A 21,112-nucleotide genomic window follows, 5' to 3' on the forward strand; every position below is an offset into this window, starting at 1 on the left:
GACGGGAATAGCAGGAGGCTGGAGACCAGGATGGCAAACTCAGCTTGCACTCCCTGGCACTGTGCCTGGTGGTGGTGGGGGTGTTAGTTCCCCGCCGGGCTGACTCTGCTTGCCCCAGATGTCCTTGGAAGGAGTGCTGGCCTTCAGAGCTTCCACCTGCTCCACCCCCAACCTCCTCTGCTTCCCTGGGAGGCTACCCTGCAAGTGGTCTGTGTCCGTGTCCTTCCTGCAGCTCCTAGTAAGCTGAGCTAAGAGGGCAGGCGTGTGTCAGCGCGCCAGGGCAGGGATACAGGCTGGAGGGATGCTAATGCTCTTACGGGCATTTGCTCTCTGAGCCATTAGAGCAGGGATGGGGAACCTAAGGCCTGAGGGTTGGATGCGGGCCCCGGCTTGCCTGGATCCGGCCCTCGAGGCTCAGGGCTCCCCCCCAGCACTGGGGAGCCTGTGTTGGCGCTCCAGCCCCACCCCACCTCAGGGCTGGAGCACACAAAACTACTAGCCTGGGCCCCCTTAGGCTCTAGTGCGTATGGGGAATGTGGGGGAGTCTTTCCCCTTCTCAGTTGAAGCTACCTCAGTGACGGTTGTTGTGGAGTTTTTTTCCCTTCTCACTTGTGTGCAGCCCCCGGCTGATTTTTCTGTGGCTCAGTGGTCCCCCTCACCCAAAAACCAGTTCCCCACCCCTGCATGAGAGGCTTAAGGAGCCTTTTCTGAGAGTCTCTTGACAATCAGGGCAGGGATCTCGGTGTGGAGACAGGCCCGCCCCAAAACCTGCAGCCAAACCCCCCCTGAATGGTAGGGAAACTGGAGTCTGCCTCTGAACCCACTTTTAGCCAAAACCCCCTTGGAAATCTCCCCCCATGGCCCGGTGGGGCTGTCGATAAGGCAAACAGCTGGGAGTCGGGTTCCACCTCGGGCTCCGTGTGCAACCGTGGGTGAGCAAACTCACTGTCTTGGCGCCCCCTCCTTAGGACGGGCGTCGTTACACTGCGGAAAGCGCCCTGAGATCCCACAGCAATGGGTGAGCCGCCGCGGTCAGTTCCTGGAGGGGTATTAACATTTCATGTGCCTGGGCGGGGGGTATCTCTTCTCTCTTCTCAGTATGATTATCTGGGTGACAGGAGACCCGTCCCGGCAGGAATGTATCCCTACAACTACCCAGCGTCCCCTACCGTCCACGACAAAATGGTACGTGCTGTCAGTGTCCGGGCATGTGGCTGTTGACCGTCTCTCTCCCAAGCTGGTTTCCAGCCAGCAGGAGCGGCTGGAGTCAGGGAGGAAGGAAGTGATACTGAGATGCCTTCTTTGCTGGCGTGGTGCCTGCAGCCGAGAGCTTCCTGTGTGCGCTCAGGCATGCCTGGCAGCTGGGGTGCACATCCCGCTCCTGTCTGTTCCTTGCGTGAGACACGCTGGGAGCCCAGCTGCCCTGAGCACGCAGGGGGTGTAGCTGGGAGGCGGTGGTACGTCCATTTCTGGAGTCCCGAAGAGGACACCGGTGTGCTCGGAGTCCTTGGCGAAGATCCAGAAGGGGCACACGATCTGGGGGGGGTGTCGTTTGGGGCTTGGCCCGGTGAACCCCAAAGGGAAAGACTCCCACCTTTCCCCAGTGCACCACGCTTCCCGCTGCAGTGTGGCCTCCCCGCTGTGGAGCGGAGGGTGTGGAAGGTGGGGTGTGTTCCCCGGGGGTACGCGCCTACCCTGCTGCATCACTCTGAGGAGCAATGGGAGTGCATAGGTGGTTGGCGAGCCCAGCGCCCGCTGCATCCTACCACCCGGTGGTATGATCTCCAGCCAGGGCAGTGGGAGGGAGGGTGGACGTGAAGGACGGACGGAGCCCTCCATTTCCTCTTTCTGTTGCTTTCCAATAGCTGCTTTTCTGTTCCCAGCCAGCCGCAGCTTTTCCTTTTGATTTGGGTATTTTAATGGATCTGGGGGTAGCAGCCAGAATCCATGTGACTGGGCTGGTCCCTCCACCCTGGGTCTTAACCGCTCTGAGCTGATCAGGCGCCTGGGAGAGCAGGGGGTTGACAGACGAGATTTCATGGCCGCGTGAACTGGGCTTAAGCTGCACCCCCACTGCACGCAGCTTCTTCCCCTCCCTGTCCTGCCTTGTCGCCTAGCTCTGCTCACAGGGTTTCCTTTTGATTGGGGTGTGCCTGCAGTGGAGCAGGAAAGGTGTGGCCGGAGTCCTGATGCGGATCCAGGAACCACAGCAAAAAGCCCCGTTCCCCACTTCCAATGCGGGGGCCCAAGGGGCAGTAGTTAGCGGAGCTGCTAGCTATGTCCTCTCTGGCCGCTTGGCCACCAAAGGCAGTGATACAGGAGCCTGAGTTATGTGGAAGCTCCCAGCAACTGCAGACCCAGCATCTCCTAGCTATGCCACCCCCAGCCTCTCTTAGGGGTGGGGTGAGGTTTGGGGATGGAAAGCTGGATGCTGGGGAGTTCCTAGCTGCTTTGTCCCCAGCTTGCTGGGAGGAGATAGGAGAATGGGGAAGGAGCACTGGCTGTGAGGGAGTTCTCATTCACTGCAGTCCCAGCCGGGCCCAGTGGGAGGCGCTAGAAGGAATGGGGGGGGGGGCACTGGCTGTGAGGGAGCTCCCAGCAGGTGCCTAGAAGAGATGCTGGAAAGGCCACTGAGCGCATCCCACCAGTCCTGCTTTTGGATCCGCCGTGCCGGAGGCGGGATTCGGCCTCCCCACCTGAGAGCGCTTTGCCCTCCCGCAGCCTCACCTAACCGCTTTGCTTCTTCTTTGTGTTTCCATTTTTGCCGCATGGCTGTGGGCTCCTGATAGGATGAACTTTTAGATCTTCAGTTGCAAAGAAACCTAGAATATTTGGACCAGCAGGTAGGCAGAGCTGGCCGCGAACGTCACGCTGCTCATGTCCCCGCCTGCCTCCGCCACTGCCCCATCCCCGCTCTGCCTTCAGTACCCGGTCACTCCCTGCCCCTCCCCTCAACATCCATTCTGCAGCCTTTCGGGGCATCACCGCTGCATCTGCCATCCTTGGTTTGCTTCCTCCATTCTTCCCTTCTGCAGGGTCGCCCATCACCTGACTGGACAAATGCCGTCTGTGCATCACGTGATGCTGCGAAGGGCCGCAGCCGAGCCAGCAGTGCAATGAATGATGTGTGTATTCCACTGGGATTCATGCCGGTGTGAATCAGGAGTGACTCAGGTCTAGCCAGTGGAGACTGGCTGGTGTGAGTGGGAGGAGAACGGCAGCTCAGAAATGGGTGTATATACACAGGCACGAGAACTAGGGAGCAGGGGGGCTCTAGCACCCATGAGATTCTGGCCTAGTGCCTGGGATCCCAGCTGCAGGTCCCGTGCTGGGGGCTCTGCTGCCAGCCCCATGTGCTGCGGTCATGGTTCGAACCCTGCACACTGGGGGCCTTTGCTATTGGCCTCAGCTGGGGGTGAGCGTAAACAGGGGTTGGGGGGGCTCAGCACTTCCACTTTTTAAAATGTTCCCGCGCCACTGTGTACGTGTGAATGTAAATTTTATCAGTCTGGGGCCCGGATCCTCCTCTCACACCCACGTGCCACTAGCGTAACAGCTCTGATTCACTCCTGATTTGCACCAGCGTAAGTGAGGGCAAAATCCAGCAGCCAGGCAGCACGGGGATTGCTAATGTGGGACCAGATTCCAACCCCCCACGGCACTATTGAAGGGAAGCAGACACTGGCCCTCAGTTTGTCTACCCACTCTCATAGAACGTGGGTCAGACACGTCCCCGGGAGCTGTGCACCTCCTTACGCTGGGTCTGAGTGCGGGTGGGAGGCAGGTAGATTTCCGGAATGGGGCAGCAGGCTGTTTTTGGGCACCAGAGCTTCAGGAAGGCACAGCCAGGCCCCGAGTCCTGCTGATTTGGGCACTTGTGAAGCATTCTGGACTAACCGCCTGGGAGAATGCGCCCGCCCTGCCCACAGCATAGGGACGGTCTGGACAGTGCTGGGCTGTCCCTGCCGACAGACCTTTGCTATGATGTCACGGGAGAGCGTCCGGAGGAAAGGGGCTTTTAGCCCATTTCAACCTCGGTGCTGAGACTCCTGCTCTGAGGAGGGGTGGGGGAAGCCATGTGAGGTGGTGCTTGGAGTCCTTAGTGTCTCTCCCCAAGCGGCTGGGAATAGCATCAGGGCTCCTGTTCTGTCCAGGGTAGGAGCAGACTGCGAAGGTTTACAAAGATCCAGCCAGCATGGCCACGCGGCTGGGTGCAGGCGTGTGAGTCTGTGGGCCTGTGCGGGCAGGATCCCCTTCGTGCACTGGTGAAAAGGGGCAGAAATTGGAGCCCACTGTTAACAAATTCAGTAGCGTCAACATCAGTTTCCTCTCTGAGGCGAGAGACTTGATGCGGGACTTGGAGAAGCATCAGCTTCTTCTCACCCACGAACCAACCCGGACACGCATCCCTCATCCTAGACCTGAGCCAAACACCGGAGGGTGTGTTGGAGGCAGGTTATAAACTTGAGGGAGGGGAAAGCGGTTTGGGGAACCTGGCCAGGAGCCTTGGGATGAAAATTGCAGAGGTGAAAAGGGGAGGAAAAAGAAATGCCCCAGGCCAGCGCCGTAGTACAGCAGAAGTCTGTGTTTCAGTAGGGAAGCTGCTCCTGAGCCAATTTCCTGAGTTTTCAGAGTCCATCGATGCCCATCAGTAGAAGACTCACCAAGGTGTTTCTCTCCGGCTTGGAGCAGAGCCAGAGCTGAGCGAGGAGAAGTCGGTGAAATAAAAAGCTCTCCCGATTATTTCACAGCCATCCTCAGCAGGGTTTCCCTTCTCAACTCTTTGAACACGCTCCCTCAAAGGCTTTCTGTCTCCTCTCTCCCTGCTGACCTTTGGAGAGACCCACTGACAGTCACGCCAAGTATCCCTTTAAAGCGCTGTTTGCTTCTTTCTGTTCTCATTCCCTGTTTGTCTGGGAAGCTGGAATGGAACATCTTAGAGAAGAGCCCCAGCTGGTGTACACTGACGCAATGCCATTGGCTTCCGGACAGCTATGCCCAGTGACTCCAATCAAGGATCGGACCCTTTGCGTGCTAAACTGGTCTCCCCCTTGTGTGCTACTAGTAAAGCATGAAAGGAAAGGGACAAAAGCAAGATTTTTTGGTGCACAATCAGAACTCTTAATTGCGGCATTGGGTTGTTGGCAAGTCCATTTAACTGTGGTTTGCATGCAGATCCCACTTCTTCACCACCACCCCAAAAATGCTATTTATAATTTAAAAAAGAAAACGGTTCTCAGTAGTCGAGCACTAATGGCCAACCCTACACTAAGAACCTGGTTTGTGCAGTACATACTTACAGGGTGTGACCGTCACAAACTGGCGGGTGAAACACTACACTTGCAAATTGGAGTTTGACAAACTTTTGGTCACTTGCAACCAAGTACTGTAATGTACACAGCCCTGCAATAACAAACCAGGTTATCCTCATCTTACGGAGGGGGGAAGCCAGTAAGATTAGAGATTTCAATTTTAAGTTTCCCTTCGGGTTGTTACAGAGAACTGTAGGAATGTCTTTTTAAAGAATCGGGTGTATGTGGTTTTGCTTCCTTTTATTCTGTTCAGTGGCCACTTTCAAGATCTATCCTATCTGGGTATTGCAAGCATCAAGTCTCAGCTTGACAAAGGTCTGGCCGGGTTGATTTAGTTGGGATTGGTCCTGCCTTGCACAGGGGGCTGGACTTGATGACCTCCTGAGGTCTCTTCCAGCTCTAGGATTTGGGGGCTAGTATTTATTTATTTATTCATATGCACATTAGAACCTGTTTTTAAAATGTAGGGTCTTGCCAAAACAGTGTCTTTGTGTCTCTTTTTATTTCTCAACTAAGGCTGGTGCTGCCTTTCTCTTTACAAAAATAAATACAAAGGAATGTGTAGGCTCTAAAGGCATTTGCTTCCCAGATACAACTCTCTTGAAGGTCCGCATGCCGAATTTGGGGCTGAAAGTTCCTTTCAGCTGCTCCTGAGTATTTCCAGGCTTGGGATCTCGCTCTGAGATTCAGTCCGTTTGTGGTGGTGACAGAGCTGGTTCCATGTGGCGGGATGGTCTAGTCTACATCCGTTCAAGGCATGTGAGGCATAGCAGACATGGCAGTGTAAAGCAGACTCCGACTCTGAGGGCGTCTTTCTGCAAGGCCACCCAACCTACTGATGGCTTAACAGCTTGCCCCCAGGCAGGCCACATACAGTGAGCCATGGGGGGGTGGAATCAGTGGCAGGTGTGGTCATTCCCTTACGAAGAGACCCCCGCAATGATTGCCCATTGTTCAAGGGCGTTATAACCCTGTCCAGCCGCTCCAGTATGGCAATAATACCATTGCAGTAGTGTGGACGTTAATGGGAACAGAGACCAATTCTGATCTGGGGAGCTAGAGCCAGGGGCTGATGCGTGATGTGTCCCAGCAGCAAAGAGAGAACTCTGGCTTCTTCCTTAGCTCAAGGATCTTGGAGAGTCAGTCCCTGGGCCCCATCTCTGCTAAGGACCTTAGGGAGTCTGTCTTCTTCCCACGGTGCAGGGAAGAGCTGGAGACCCAGATGTCACGTGCAGTCACAGGAGGCATTAAGAGAGTGGGGAAGAAAATACCCCTGTGGCCTCCTATCTTTGCAGAGCAGATCAGCCGTGTTCTCAGCACTTTGTGGGAAGCAGGGGAATTTTAGTGATCCCATGGGACATGAGCTCTTGGTTTGTCCCTGAGGACTCTGGCTGTGCTTTGTAGCCATGGACCTCGGTGGTAGGCTTGCTTCTCTCTGGATAGCGGGGTGACCTTTGAGATCAGCTCACGTCTGACCCGTAAAAGTTTTCTCCGTGTGGCCAGAACTTCGGTAGGTGACGAGACACAGAGTGGAGTTAATTGGATAGAAACTGGGCAGCGGTGGCCCAGGTGTGCCAACCTGGCAAGGGACTGAGCACCTCCCAGTGCTGTCCTGTTTGAGAAGAGTCGGCGGCACTCAGTCCCTTACAGCGTGAGGCCCACGGCGCCCTGTCCAAAGCCTCCCTCACCGATGCCGAAGATCGCCCCGGACTGTCAGGAACGTTCCTGCTGGACCCGAGGGAGCGTCCGTGTCTGTGCTGACGTCTGAAATTTCCTTCCTTGTCTGCCGCAGATGAGTGAGAGCGAAACTTTGATCAGTATGGTGAACAGAATGGTGGAGAACTCCTCCCCTAGGGCCCAGCTGTACATGCAAGTAAGAACTCACCGCAGCTCTGCCATGGACTGTCCCATTCCAGCTGCTTTTGCATGGCAGACCCATCGTCCAGCCACCTCCCACACACACAGCTCATTTGGGAGCGTGCCACCCCACATCTCCGCCCATTGCCACGCCTCACCCATCAGCGATGAGACACTCCTTGGGGAACCCCGCGGCTCCATCTTCGCTTCCCTGGAAAATCCATAAGCCATCCCCAAATCTCACTGCACATTGCCATGAAAGGCTGCACTTCTGGTGGGACGTAGAAAGTTCTGAGTTGGAATCCCCCCCCCCCTTCCCACTAACTCCCTGGGCAACCTTGGGAGAGACACTTGCCCTCTCTCTGCCTGGCAGTTCCCATCTGTAAAATGGAGTGATGACTTCTTCACATGTCAATGAGGATAAATTAGTCAAAGACCCCAGCACTGTTGGACAGCAGCAGGTTATGACTTTGGGCCAGGCACTGTCTTTTTTGTTCTGTTTGTACAGCACCTAGCACAGCGGAATCCTAGACCATCACAGGGGCTCCTGTGTACAACAGTAAGACAGATAATTATAGTCTGGGGTCTTCCTCTCCAAAGCACAGTTCTCTGTTCTTGGAGCTGGAGGATCAGGAATAGGCTCATATCCTCTCGCGACGGGGGGATGTCACACATTGAGTGTGGTCTACGCTAGGGCTTTATTTTGAAATAACCCCCCTTAGGTTGAATTTATAAGCAGAGCGTCCACACGACCAAGTCCATACTTTCCAAAGAACAGGCTGCTTAATTCGAAATCTGTCCTCCTGCTTTTCATCTGGAGTAACGCTAATTCCAAAAGAGTTATTTTGAAATAGCCATAGTGTGGACGCGCTGGTGCCGCTATTTTGAAATAACTCCCCAAGTAATTCGAGCTAAACACTCCCTAGTGCTTCCAGGGGCTCTAAGTCGAGGGAGCGCATCCACATTCATGGAGCCTGCCTCGGACTAATTCCGAGGCTTCCCCATAATGTGGACACGCTATTTCATATTTGTTAAATCAGGGGTGATTAAGTTGACTTTACTAATTTTGAAATAATTTCCCAATGTGGACCTGGCCTGAGTGAGCATGTTACTTCTGCACAGTGCTCCGTGTACAGAACGTGCGTATAACAACTAGGTACTATTATTATTTCCTCCTGTAATTTCAGATCACACACTCACAGCAGCCAAGGCCCATTCATAAAAATAACATCCAGGAACGCTACCATCACCCATTCATGTTTTCAAAGCATCATTCATAGATCTGCCATCTGTGTTAACTGAATTCACTTTTGCTGAATGTGTCTGGTGTGTATTTTCCAGACATTTGTACAGAACACTGGGCTTTTGATGGACATAGCGTGTTCTCGGTGGGCAGGCAGGACCTTGGGTAGGGTCAATATAGAACTCGCTCTGTCTTCTTGTAGTGGGCCCTAGGGCTGTTTTGTTCAGTGTAACCTCCTGACTGCATCTCCTGGTTGTCTTGTCAGGTGGGTTGTTGGGCATTTTGTGCTGTATCACACTGAGAAAGGGATAACTTTGGATGGAAAGGTGAGGCCATTTGTACCCAGTGTGTAAATGGAACACGCCCCTTGTTGGGATGGGTGGTACAGTCTTGGAGGACTGAATACAAAACCGAGAGTCAAAACAAAGTCCCACTGGCTCTCTTGTCCTGCTCTGATGCAGCCTGGTCCCTTGGGCCAAACCCTGCTCAGGATCTCACTGGATCAGGACCGTTTGCAGCTGTGGGTTGTGAGGGTAGCACCTTGCCTTATCACATTCTTGCTGGACACCTTTCACCTCAGCATTTTGCTGAGGTCTCCTTGCACACCACATGCCAGCTTGGGGAACCCTCCGCACTCTGGTTTTCCAAGGAAGGGAACCGTTTTAGAGTAAACGTTTTCAGACGTGCCCACTGATTTTCATTCCCCGGCTGAGACACCTTAGGCCAGCTTTTCAGAGGCGCTGAGCACCCACTCCATGGCCTCTCAAGTGGGACACCTAAAACTGAAGGCTGCCCCAAATAATTGGCTGGTTTTGAACATGCTGGCCCGGTGACCTCTCTGCCTCGGTTTCTCCATCGGCAAATGGGCTGTAATAAGAAGATAGGGAGGTAAAATTGCAGCACCCCAAACCATTAGCCCAGCACCACTGTCTCACTGAAAGTCAGCCCAGAGTGGGGAGCGTCCATGCAGTGTCCCATTGTGACGGCAGTAGCCATTTCTTTTGGTCTGCTGTTGGCCGCTGCCCATTAGCCCAGCATCCTAGTGATGACCAGCTTGTCTCAGCCTCCCGTGAAAGGGGCATTCTGAGACCTCATTTAGCCATTTCTTCTCTCCCTACCCCTCTCATAAGCTGCATGCTCAGTCTTTAGCTCCTCTTACACACAGACCCCGGTGCCTTCTGAGCAGGCAAGGCCCGGCCTTTTTCTACAGCTCTCACATTTTGAGGCATCACCCCTCCCTGAGACCTGCTTCGCTCTGAAAACCAGAGGCACGGCAGCCTAGTGCAAACTTTTCCCCTACCGAGGCCCCCATAGCAATTTGCACAGCCAACTCCTCTGGTTGGGCATGCAAACGGGGTAACTGCCCGGGCAGGTGACTGATTACCACAATTCACAAGGGCCACATCTAATCTGTTTCCAAACCCAGGACCCCAAACGCGGTTAAATCATGGACATCCTTTGCTGGCGTGGCTGGGGAGCATTTGCTAGGCCGTTCTCCTGGCCGTCTACGGAGGCGTGTCACGTGCCTTCTTGACAACAGGTGTTTGCTTCTCCAGGGCTGACGGCGGCATGGCTAAGCCACCTTTAAGAGCCCGTTTCTGAGGCATTGGGTGATCCGTCTAATCACTGATGGCCAATGTTCTTCACATGCACACGCTTTGTTATTGCATCCGTGCTAAGTATTGTGGGGGAAGAGGACTTGATTGCTAGGCAAAGGGGGACGGGTGGGCTGGAAATGTTACTCACCACCTCAGCGACCTCGGCTGTCCTACAAGGCTTGTCAGAATGCAAGGGGCAGCAATGACTGGTTCCTCTTATTGCAGGTGTCTCCCTTCCCAGAGGCCTACAGAGAGACTCTACATGCCTACAAGATAAGCGAGCAAGACACTGATGTAAGCACAGCACTCTCTGCTTGCCTGTTCCCCATCCCTGTGATGTCACCCACACGTCCTCTGCCCTTTGGCGGCTATGCCTCCTCTGGCTCTGTTATTTATCGTCAGACGAACATCCCCTCTCAGAGCAGAGCTGGAAGGGCGCAGGCACATTCAGTATTGTTTGCTGTTGCTCACTCATACGGCTTGCTCGTCCTTGCTATTTCTGCTTCCTTTTCGCTGCATCCCTCCTTCTTCCCGTGTGTGCATCCCTCATGCTGTGTAATTCTGTGTGCAACCTGGCGGCTTGGCTGGTACTTGCGTAGTAAATGTCCCCTGGAAGATTCCAAGTTGCTGCAGGTCCCCGGTGTGCAAATCCCAAATGCTGTACCCAGATCCATCCTTACCCATACGCAGAATGCGTGGCTGCGTAGGGCATCTGAAAATTTGGGGCACCGCTGGGTCTTAATGCCCACCCATTTACCTCTTCCTGCTTTTGTGGCTCCCTGTTTTGTGGCTCTGCTTCCTCTGGAGAGGATTTAGTTAACTTACAAGTGACACAGCCTGCCAGAGTGATCAGCAAAACCTGTGCAAGAGCCAGTCAAGTGGCAATGAAGCCATTCGACAAGCATTTGCCAACCACAGAGAGATACTGTCAGTCTCAATTTCCTATGTGAAATTGACCAGGCCTGAGTTTACAATTTGTTTTAAAAATGTTCCATTAGTGTGGTGCAGAAGATTATAAAATCACATCTCTAAAAAATCACCCCCTTCACCTGCCATCGGGCACAGGGCCCCTAAGGACAGTCCTGACCGTGTCCTCCCCACCTGTGACCCAATGACATGGTAAAGAGACAATAGCCCCTCTGGTTGCTGGAGGTGCCTCACCCTATAGCTATGGCCTGAAAAGTGACCCTGAATAGGCGCTAGAAATGAGAGATACTGTAGGGTCTCTGGGGTGCAAGCTAACACCGTAGAACAAGGGTGGGGAACCTATGGCCTGGATCCAGCTGCTGAGGCTCAGGGCTCCCTCTAGCATCCAACCCTGTGACACCCCCCCCCCCAGCCTGCTGCTGCACCCCCTACTGCACCCTACTTCCCACCCAGCCCGTTCCTGCACCCTCCCAGACCCACCAACGTCCCACACCCCCAGCCTGCTTCCTGACAGGCCCCTCCCATGCACTAAACCACTCATTTTTTGCCCCACCCCAGAGCCTAGAGGGCCCCACAAAATCTACTAGCCCGCTCTCCCCTAGGCTCTGGTGTGGGAGGGGAATGTGGGGAGTGTCTTTCTGCTTAGTCAGAGGCCACGTCAGTGAGGGCTGGGTTTGTTTTGGGAGGTTTTTTTGCTTCTCACTTTTGTGTAGCCCCTGACTGATTTTTTTTTTCCCTGTGGGTCAGCAGCCCCCGACCCAAAAAAGGTTCCCCACCCCAGCCATAAAAGGTGTATCAGGTGCTCATCTGTTGTCAGGCGGACTGGGGGCCGTGTCCTCTTCCACTGGGAACCCCTGACTTGAGTGGGATGAGAGTTTGGATCTGTGGCCTGCCGTCGTGGGGAGACAGACTTGCTGACCTACCATGATGAGCCTTCTCCGTCTTTAACTGTGCCCCAAGGTGCTATGGCAGGGCAGACCCCATCTCCGCTCTCCTGTCAGTTATCCACGCTGGCTTGGCATCAGGGCTCAGAGGCCCATGGTAGGAACTGAGGAAGGGCTTTCATGCTGCAGGGCACCCGGGGAATGGGGCCGGGCAGAGGTACAGTCCCCATGCTTGTGCGGCTCCGTAGTGCCCGTTGCGGTGGGTGGGACGTTGGCCAGTCAGTGCTCAGGTGAGCAGAGGTGACGCTGCACCCTGGGGTGTGGGACAGCTTGCTCTGAACGGCCTGCAGATGCCAATGGATCTGATGCCAACAAAGTACCCTGACCCCTCCCCATTATTTGCCCAAAGGTTTTCATGTTGGCAGGACAGGAATGGGGACCTGGCCCTGACGAGGCAGCATAGTACCCCAGAGCCTGCAAGGGCTTGTTACTGGCCAGGCCTGCTTCGTCCCGGATCTGAGGTCCCCCCGCGCCATCACACCGTGGATGCATCTTGCTCTTCATGTTCTTCTCCCCTCCCCTCTTTTCTTTCCTTGCCTGGGGACAGAAGCTGCTGGGGAAACTGTGTGAGCAAAACAAGGTGGTGAGGGAGCAGGACAGGCTGGTGCAGCAGCTCCGGGCAGAGAAGGTAAGTGGCTTAGGGAGGGGAACTGAGCACACTGGTTACTACCACTCTGGGGGCACCCGGGCACTGGGGCTAGCCGGGCCTCCTGCTGGCCAACCTTGCACTTCACCCGGGGGAGGGGAGAGCAGTTTTTAAGCCACCACACGGTGGGTGGTTGAAGCAACCTCAGGCTTCCCACCAGGCAGGTATTTCTGTCTGGGTGCCTCCCCCGAGATCACTGCAGCAGGGCTGGGAAACAAACCCAGGTCTCCGGAGTCCCGTGCCAGGGCCTTAACCTGACAGTGGCCATCCCCCCTACTTGCAGGCGCTTTGCCAAGGGCGAGGCATTTCTGCAGCCCTGCCCACCACCCGGACAGATCTGCTCACAGCAGGTGTTCCCCAGGACGGTGACCCTCAGCCCCTGCTGCTGCAGAAAAGGCCCTTTCCAATGCCAGCCTCCTGGCTTGCCAAGGCCGAGTGCTCTGCGAGTACGAGGGGAGGGAGGCGATGCGGCTTGGGTTACCCTCTTCTCCCTCTGGCTAGGAGAGCCTGGAGAGCGCCCTGATGGGCACCCACCAGGAGTTGGAGATGTTCGGGAGCCAGCCCGCCTACCCCGAGAAGCTGCTGCACAAGAAGGAATCCCTCCAGAATCAGCTGATCAACATCCGGGTGGAGCTGTCTCAGGCCAGCACGGTAATGCCCCCCCCCTCAACTTGCCACTGCTGGGGACCCCTCCTCCTTCCAGGGGTGTCATGGGGACAGAGCTCCCATTTCCCCCGTGCCCCGCCCGCAAGTGAAGCCATGCCATGGTAAGGGCCAGTGGTCCTCTAGTCTCGAGAGGGGCCGTGTGCTGTTCCGGGGGCTTGGTTGGGGCAGCGCATGCTTGGGCACGTCCTGCTTGTGGGGAGGACGGGGTGGGGGGAGTTCTCTGTAAAACAGAAGCCCGTGTGCCAGGCGGTTTTAACTCACGCAGTGCCAGGCACCTCAACTATTCTGCTCCGCCGTGGAATAGCTGCCCCAGCATAGAGCCTGGCGTCTGCATGGCAGCCAGCATGGACCTCGCTTAGCGGTGGGTGTCTCTTTCTCAGCAGCAGCACGAGCTGAGTGGATGAAGCCTGGGCGCAAGGGGCAGCCTGTCTTTGGCTTTCCACACGGCTGGGGCTGTGAGAGCCTGGGAGACCTGGCATTGGAGGGGGAGAATGTCTCTGCCAACTCAGCCGAGTGGGGATAAATCTCTCCTCTTTCCTCTCCTTTGTCCAGGCATTGCCTCTGCCTCGCCTTTTCCTGTCATTAAAGTGTGTGTGTGGGGGTGGGGGGGGGGGGACACATCCCAGCATCTCACTGGGAACCGAGAGGAGCCAAAGCCTCTCAGCCAGGGACCAAAAGTATTAACCCCTGCAGCACTGAGATGGGGTGCCTGCCTGGGAGCAATATGTTCAGTTTGCATTCCTTGCTTTTCTGCACTCCCGCTTTGCCTCCCAACCCCTGACCCCAAATGCATTTACATCATCCCCTGCTTCTCTCTGCTCCTAGCACAGCCCCTGCCGGCTCCAAAGTAATTCAGGATCAGAGACGGGAACAATTAGCTGCCTCCCCAGAACGTTATTCAGCACAGACAATACCTGTCATTACACCCTGCCTATCCCACTACTGCCACCACTGATCCGGCGCCCTAGCGTCTGCTGTTCCTAGGGAACAAAGCCCCATAGCTTTCTCTGTGGGCTTCCTCTGATTTGTCTCCTGGCTCACATGCCATTCGCAGCCCAGCCCGGTATTCCCAACAGGCAGCAATGCCAGGGGACGCCTTTCCTTAGGTGGAAGAGAAAGCTTGTCCCTGGAGGATTCCACTGAGTATCCACTAGGAGAGGATGTGAGCAGTGGCCTTGTTGACCGTACCATACATCCATGCCCAGCCCCATGCTATGACACATGCCAGGATCCACCCATCTCCCAGGCTTCTCTTTCTCCTGGGTTCACTGCGCCTGCTCCCATGGACACAAACAGGAATTGATTTCCTGATGGAGGTGTTTGCAAATCCCTGCAGGCCTTGGCCAACAGCACCATAGAGTACGAGAACTTGGAGGGCGAGGTGTCAGCCCTGCACGACGACTTGTGGGAACAGCTGAACTTGGACATCCAGGTGAGAGCCTGGGACCAGGCCCAGTCAGGCAAGCGCTAATGAATCCTGGGATCGGGCTGGGTGCATGGAAAAGGAGATCCCAGCCTTTCTGGACACCTAGATCAGTTCCCTAGGGCCTGATTCTGGTCTGGTGTAAATCAGGAGTAACTCCACTAATGCCCGTAGAGTTCTGCTTTGAAATTGGTATAAATAAGGGCTAGAATTTATTCTTATTTACGTCAATTTTCAGAAGCTTGCACGTGCAAATGTAAGCATGTTCGGGCATCTAAGTTGTGTGCCCAATTACCGGGACTGCATAGGCAGCCACACTAACTGTGCAGCAAATGGGATTGTACATGCAGGCTCAGTGACTGCCCGCGCACACGAGAGATGCCAATGTGTGTGGAGTTTTATGCTCAGTCATTTGCGTGCATGGTTCTGAAAATACAGGGTCCTGGGAAGCAAGGGGAGTGTAAATCCAGTGTGATTCCATTGAATTCTATGCTCACGACACCATATTTACACTATTTAACGTTGCATGGAATTGGCCCCAGGGGTCTTCAAATGACTCGGGATTGACTAATGACACGGGGATAGATATTCAACAGGACTTGCTCAAAGCACACCCCGTCCATAACTATCTTTTTGAGGCCAGTCCAGTATCCTTCCTTCCTTGTGCCTAAACCATGGCACTCATGCTAGACTAAACCCTGCTCCTTTTAAATACTAAGCTTGATGGGTAGATAACCCTAGCACAGCCCCTTCAAGCTTTGCCTTTGCCTGCATATTAAGCAAGTGCTGCTTCCTTCAGTAGGCAAGTGTTGCCCCTTTCTCCTATTTTTTTTAATGGGGCCCCGTAATTATGCAGCTCTTTGAAACGTGAGCGTCATTACCCGATCACGTATATACGGGGGCTCTGTCTGCTTCAGAGATAGGGCTGAGGTAAACTGGGCATTAACGTGCCTCACTGTAAGGTAAAATGGCCGACACAGAACTGGAGCACCATGCAAACGTCCATCTTCGCAGCTGCCCCGCCAGCGGAGACATGTTAGCCCAGCGGGGCCGAGGGTGGAGCCAGTCGGTGGCAGTTCTGGGATTGGAGCTCAGGAATTCTGAGTCTCCCACGCTCCCACGACTAAGTGGCACTTCCCCCGCCCCACGCTATTCAGGAACAAAGCTCTTGTTAATATGCTGCTCTTGGGAAAGGCTGTTACTTAGCACAAGGGCTAAATTCGCCAGATAATTGTCACCTGCTGCTATCAAAATGGCCGGGCAGCAGCATGGCAGCATCTATGCAAGATGAACACTGACGTGGACTTGGTGGAGAGGGGAAGGAGAATCACAAAGGTCTTTAGATGCCTAACTCCCATGGGCATGCACAGAGGTCTGTAGGTGCCGAAATGCCTTTGTGGATCCCAGCCTCGCTGTTCGTTTTCCGAGCAGGCGACGGATTCTGATGCTGCATTCCATTTTCGGGCCCTTTATGATGGACGTGAGGGGTCGGGGAGTGGGGGAGAGGCCAGTAATCAGCCCACTGTGTGCTCCGGGCATGCTGGGGCCAACTTGCCCTGCAAAGCCCTTCGCTATTCACTCCTCGCTCATGCCCCCAGCAGGTCCTGCTCCTTGCTCAGACACCCCCTTCGTGATGGTGCTGGGCGGGTGTCCCCACCATTAGCAGGCTGGAGGAGGAGCTGAGGATAGAGACACAGGATAAGTCAGGCCTGGCCTACACCTAGCCCGTGGGTTGCCTAGCAGCTTTGCTCGGGGGGTGTAAAAAAATCACACCCCTGAGAGAGGCGGTTAAGCCTTAAACCCTGGTCTAGATGGTGCAAGGTGGGAGGACAAATTCCCCCTGCGACCACTTCTCGGAGGGAGGGGATGAACCACGGTGGCAGAAGAACCTCTTCCGTCGTCATGCCAGTGCTGCGACTGTCACCTAAACATCGCCTCAGAGGGCAGGTGGGCAGGGCCACGCAGCGTTCCTGGGACTGGGCTGCTCTGACTCTCTGCACCTTGGCCCTGGCAGAACGAGATGCTCAACCGGCAAATCCAGAAGGAGATCTGGCGGATCCAGGACGTGATGGAGGGGCTGAGGAAGAACAACCCCTCCCGGGGCACGGACACTGCCAAACACAGAGGTGAGCGCTGCCTCCGCCCGTCCTGCCCTGGGCCTGCCGCTCCCTCCCTTCCCCTGGCCTGGCAGCTAGAGGCTGCTGGCTGCAGAGGTGTCTCGCGCCCTACGTCCTGTCATCCCCCCGCCAGCACAGTCGCCCTGCGGCTTAGGGACAGGCCCGAACATCACATGTTCCTGGCGTTCGGTGGCATGCCGGCTCCGGGCTCCGTGACTGTGTCGCTCTCCTGGGGCTGCTAGAGATGTAAAACCCCGTTTAATCAGTTAACTGATCCAGGCCTCCCTGCCCACCACGGCCAGGCTGGAGCGACCCCTCCGTCACAAGCAAGCGCTGCTCCAGCCTGGCTGTTTCCGGCCCCGCACTGGCTGGAAAAGGCAGGTGAGGGAGAAGGGAGAGAGGCTGCCGGCTCCCTGCCAACACGGGCTAGGAGCTGGCAGGCCCCCTCCCCTTGGCCTGCTGCTTCCGTGGGGGGCTGCTCCCAAGTAAGCTAACCATTACCCGGTGAGCATCACCAGTTCCCAACTTGCGCGGCTGCAGCCCACAGAGGGGAGGGGCCCTAAGAGTAGCCTGTCTAATGGAGGATCTCCGCAGATTTGGTTTTTTGAGCAAAAGGATGTGGGTTGGAGCCCCAGGGCTGTGTTAAAGGCAGTCCCACAGGCAGCCAGGGTGTCTGAAATGAGCCCACGAGGTCCCATCTCTAGGTCCTCCCCAACGCGCACATCAGGTCCCTCCTCAGGACAGCCTCCTGCTGCTTCCTCCAGAAGGCGTCGGCTGCATGTGGCGCTGCCTGGCTGCAGCTTGCTCTGAATAGCTCCCCGGGGGGGGGGAAGCCCGTATCGACACCTGCACCGGCGACGATTGGATCCCCGGCGCACGGCCGCACCGCCGGCATTGAATGCGACATGCGGCGCTGAAAGAGCAGCTGTCCGAGCGGCAGCTCCGAAGCCCTGGGTTCGATGGCCCTTCCCTGCTGTGCCTGCCTCTGAGCGGCACACTCAATCCCGCTCTCTCCTCTCTCATGTCTCCGCAGTGGCTGCCGGCCCCTCGGGAACCTTCAGCTCCAACAGTCCCGCCAGCCCCTTGAGCTCTGCCAGCCTCACCAGCCCCCTGAGCCCTTTCTCCCTCGTGTCGGGCTCCCAGGGCTCGCCCACCAAGCAAGGGACCAGCGAGGTGAGTGGAGCCGCTGTTGCATGGGGCTAGTGCAGGTAGCCCCGGGAAGGGAGCTCTATGGCTTTTCCCCGGGTGATTTTCTCTTCGCACCAGCAGGTGGCACTCCCGGCTTTCCCGTCCCATGAGCCGGGGCTTCTCCCTAGAGCTGGGATCAGGCAGCACAAGTCAGGGCCAAGGTGGAGGTGGATCTGGACATGGAGCTGTGGTGTGGCCCATTGGGAAGATGGGGGAGGAAGGGCTATGCACATTTCGGGTGCAAATTGGGGCCCAGAAGTCCCAGGATGTAGAGAAGCAGGTTTTGGTTCAGCCCCTTGTAAAATGGGCCACTTGCAAACTTTGGACTGAGACCTGGGTTCCCACTTGGAACAGCACCAAAGGCGACGGATGCTTCAAACTGGGGACTGGGCTCAGTGAACCCTAGAGCTGCCTGAAACTCCCTAGTTTCCCTTCATCTGAGATTGCCCAGACATTCCTGTTGTTCTCTGCTCTCCTTGTTTGGCTTGAGACCAGCTTTTGGCGAGACCCGCATTCAAAGCCATGACAGCACCGAGATAACCCAGTGCTGGGCATGTTGGATGTTCCCTAGATAGAAAGAGAGAAACTCAAATGGAGGCCAGTGAGTTATGTTAGTTTCGGGAGGCTTCTCAGTTTCTGTTGGCTGCCCAGCTGGTACCGAAGTCATGGTGATGCTGAAACAAAGGGCGAGAGCCCGGCCTCCGAAAACAGGAGGACTGGCCAGGGCTGGGTGAGCGGATCTGGGATATCGTTTTTCTGGGGGGTGTATTCACAGCAGCATGTGGAGTTACCCTGCCTGGCTCCCACTGGTGTAAACACGTCAAGTGCAGGTAAACAGTCCCTCTGGTGAAAGGAAGGGGATGCTGGCAATGTTCCTTCTAATCTTTTCCACCCATGTGCAGAATAATTTTTTTCTATATGCCCTGAAGCATGTGTGAATGTGCACCACCATTAGAAACACAAACCTAACTGTGGACGCTTTGCTAATCAGCTGGGCAGCATTTGAATCTCTCCTGAGTGGTTGCCCAAGCGCCCGGCTTACAGGGAACGCTGATTGCTGGGTGTGGGGGTCTTGGCTGTAGACTTGAGGTGAGAGGTGGCATTGCTGCGTCCTACAGCGAATGCTCAGCCTGGAAGCAGAACCGGCTGTATTGACTGGGCTCCAGCTGCTCTCGCCTTGGGCTCAGTGCCTCTCTTTGTCTCGGTCGCTTGCTAACTTTCTTTTCCTTCCTGTTCTCTCAGTTTCCCTGCCGTTGCGTCTAACACTTTGGCTTCCTCTCTGCCCCAGGAACCAGGCCCGCCTCGACCTCCCCTCCCCAAATCGTACGTCCCCCTGGAGTCTCCTCCGACTGTTCCTCCGCTCCCTAGCGAGAGCCGCTTCTGGCCGTACCCTAACTCTCCTTCCTGGCAGCAAAGCGGCGAGGCCAAGAGGGGACAGGTATCAAAGCGTCTCCACAGAAGTATCCCCATTCCCCATGGGGAACCGGAGCTGGCTAGCAGGAAAGCCGTGGGAATAAGGTGGGAGGGTGCAAAGCAGAGATGGCTGCACACACTGGAGAGGTACAGGGAGCAAGCTGCCCACAGGGAGCCATGCATGCCCCATGGGCAAGCTGGAGACGCATGGACACGGGGCAGCAGCTTTCACAAGGACACGCTATGCCCGAGCCCTTCTGCAGCCAGGCCCTGCAGGCATTCCAAGGTGGGAATGCTCTGCCCCCTTCATTACTTATTGGCAGGCAAGATGGTCTGAGAAGCAGGGACCTGGCCTGCACCCAGAAGAGCCAGGTTCTGTTTCCAGCCGTGCCACTGACCATGGGCGAGGTGCTGCCTAACTCAGTGTTTCAGCTTCCCCCTCCGCCCAATAGGGATGTAAAATCCCATTTAATTGGTTAAATATTCTGTTTAACTCATTAACTGATTAAAAGGGGAGTGGGCTGGAGTGCACACTCCCTCCCCCCGCCCGCCACAGACAAAGGCTGCGCTGATCATCTGGTTGGTCAGTGCATCCCCTGCCTGTGGTGGACCCTGGGGGTTTGGAGGGGCTGCTCCAGCCCCTACCGGTTAACCATTCACACCCCTATTGCCCAGTGGGGCCTGCGATGGCCTCCTTTGAGACTAGTGCAGCTTGCTATGCAAGAGCCGAGTATTTTCTTGTCCATGGAACGCCGCGGTGCTTAAAACCTTGCTCAAAGTGTGCCCCCAGGCCTGCTTCTGGTACACTGCTGCTGGGCCCATTGGAACTGGGGTGGCTGAGCTCCAAAGACAGATGCTCTGAAACGCCCTTAAAGCCAGCCTGGTCTCAGTGCAGAGAAGGGGATACTGTGCCAGCCACTAAGATGCTGTGAAAGCCAGGCATTATGGACCCGCCACATGAGTGAGTAGAGAATTCCAGAGCCTCTTCCTGGCCTCCCAGTGATTCTTCCTTAGGCCAATGTCATGCTCCAGCTTGGCACCCACAGGAGACTCAAATGTGCAGCATCACATGCCCAGCAGCCTGGTTCCTCTTGGCTTTTCACTTCCATCCTCCCTCTGGCTTTCTTCATTCAGCCTGGATACTGCCACTTCCAGCACTAGGCTGTAACAAATTAACTGTCCAGAGCCTGATTCTGATCTCACACCAGCGTGACTGCACTAATTTCAGGTGTCACTCCTGATTTACACCCACACCAGAGCACAATCAGGCCAGTAAATTCCTGGTCTTTGGAGTCAAGTGCTGAGTCTTCTCTTGTCTGAGAGACTCTGAACAATGCTCACTCTTTTAGATTCATGGGGCCAAAACTTGAATACTTACCCCCACAAAAAGAGCAAGCATCATGCAGCTAAGTGAGCTCACCCATGCAAAATGCATGCTAGTGTGTGAGGCTGGATACTTGGGCGTGCCAAACCATGCACATGCACCCTCAAGGTAATAGCACGAACAAGCAGTTAAATTGTCAGTGCCAATAGGTGTTTACGCATACAAGCGTTGCATGCCTGCAGCCTGACCTGTGCATGTATAAATGCATGGAGACAACTTTGTTTTTTTTTTTTACAAGGAAACATTTCCATTTTGTTTGAAATTTTTTCTGAAACGTGGGGGTTTTTTGGTGAAAATGTTTGTTTTGTTTAGTGGAGGGAAAATCCTGCTTTTAAAACTTTCTGTTTTTCTTCCACTGAAATAGAGGAGGACGTGGGTTTGTTTTTAAAGAGCA

General features: G+C 55.2%; 1 protein-coding gene across 16 annotated transcripts in view; it reads left to right on the plus strand.

Annotated features, from left to right (window-relative positions):
* The window catches only part of PLEKHA6 (pleckstrin homology domain containing A6), a 143,999-nt gene that overhangs the window by 106,333 nt on the left and 16,554 nt on the right, over positions 1–21,112 (plus strand). For 11 of the 16 annotated variants that reach the window (XR_012897848.1, XM_075910152.1, XM_075910155.1 and 8 more), the window contains 10 exons: positions 1,099–1,185; positions 2,790–2,843; positions 3,036–3,125; positions 7,105–7,185; positions 10,236–10,304; positions 12,429–12,509; positions 13,029–13,178; positions 14,530–14,625; positions 16,631–16,742; positions 17,767–17,906. Coding sequence is in view for 15 of the 16 variants with exons in the window: in XM_075910152.1 (XP_075766267.1) it covers positions 1,099–1,185; positions 2,790–2,843; positions 3,036–3,125; positions 7,105–7,185; positions 10,236–10,304; positions 12,429–12,509; positions 13,029–13,178; positions 14,530–14,625; positions 16,631–16,742; positions 17,767–17,906 (960 nt within the window). In the remaining variant the exon portion in view is untranslated. The remainder of the gene's footprint in view (positions 1–1,098; positions 1,186–2,789; positions 2,844–3,035; positions 3,126–7,104; positions 7,186–10,235; positions 10,305–12,428; positions 12,510–13,028; positions 13,179–14,529; positions 14,626–16,630; positions 16,743–17,766; positions 17,907–21,112) is intronic. The other 5 variants (XM_075910156.1, XM_075910153.1, XM_075910158.1 and 2 more) reach the window with 5 other exon arrangements.

The sequence above is a fragment of the Pelodiscus sinensis genome, chromosome 27 (assembly GCF_049634645.1).
Source record: "Pelodiscus sinensis isolate JC-2024 chromosome 27, ASM4963464v1, whole genome shotgun sequence".
Classification (NCBI taxonomy): Eukaryota; Metazoa; Chordata; order Testudines; family Trionychidae; genus Pelodiscus; species Pelodiscus sinensis.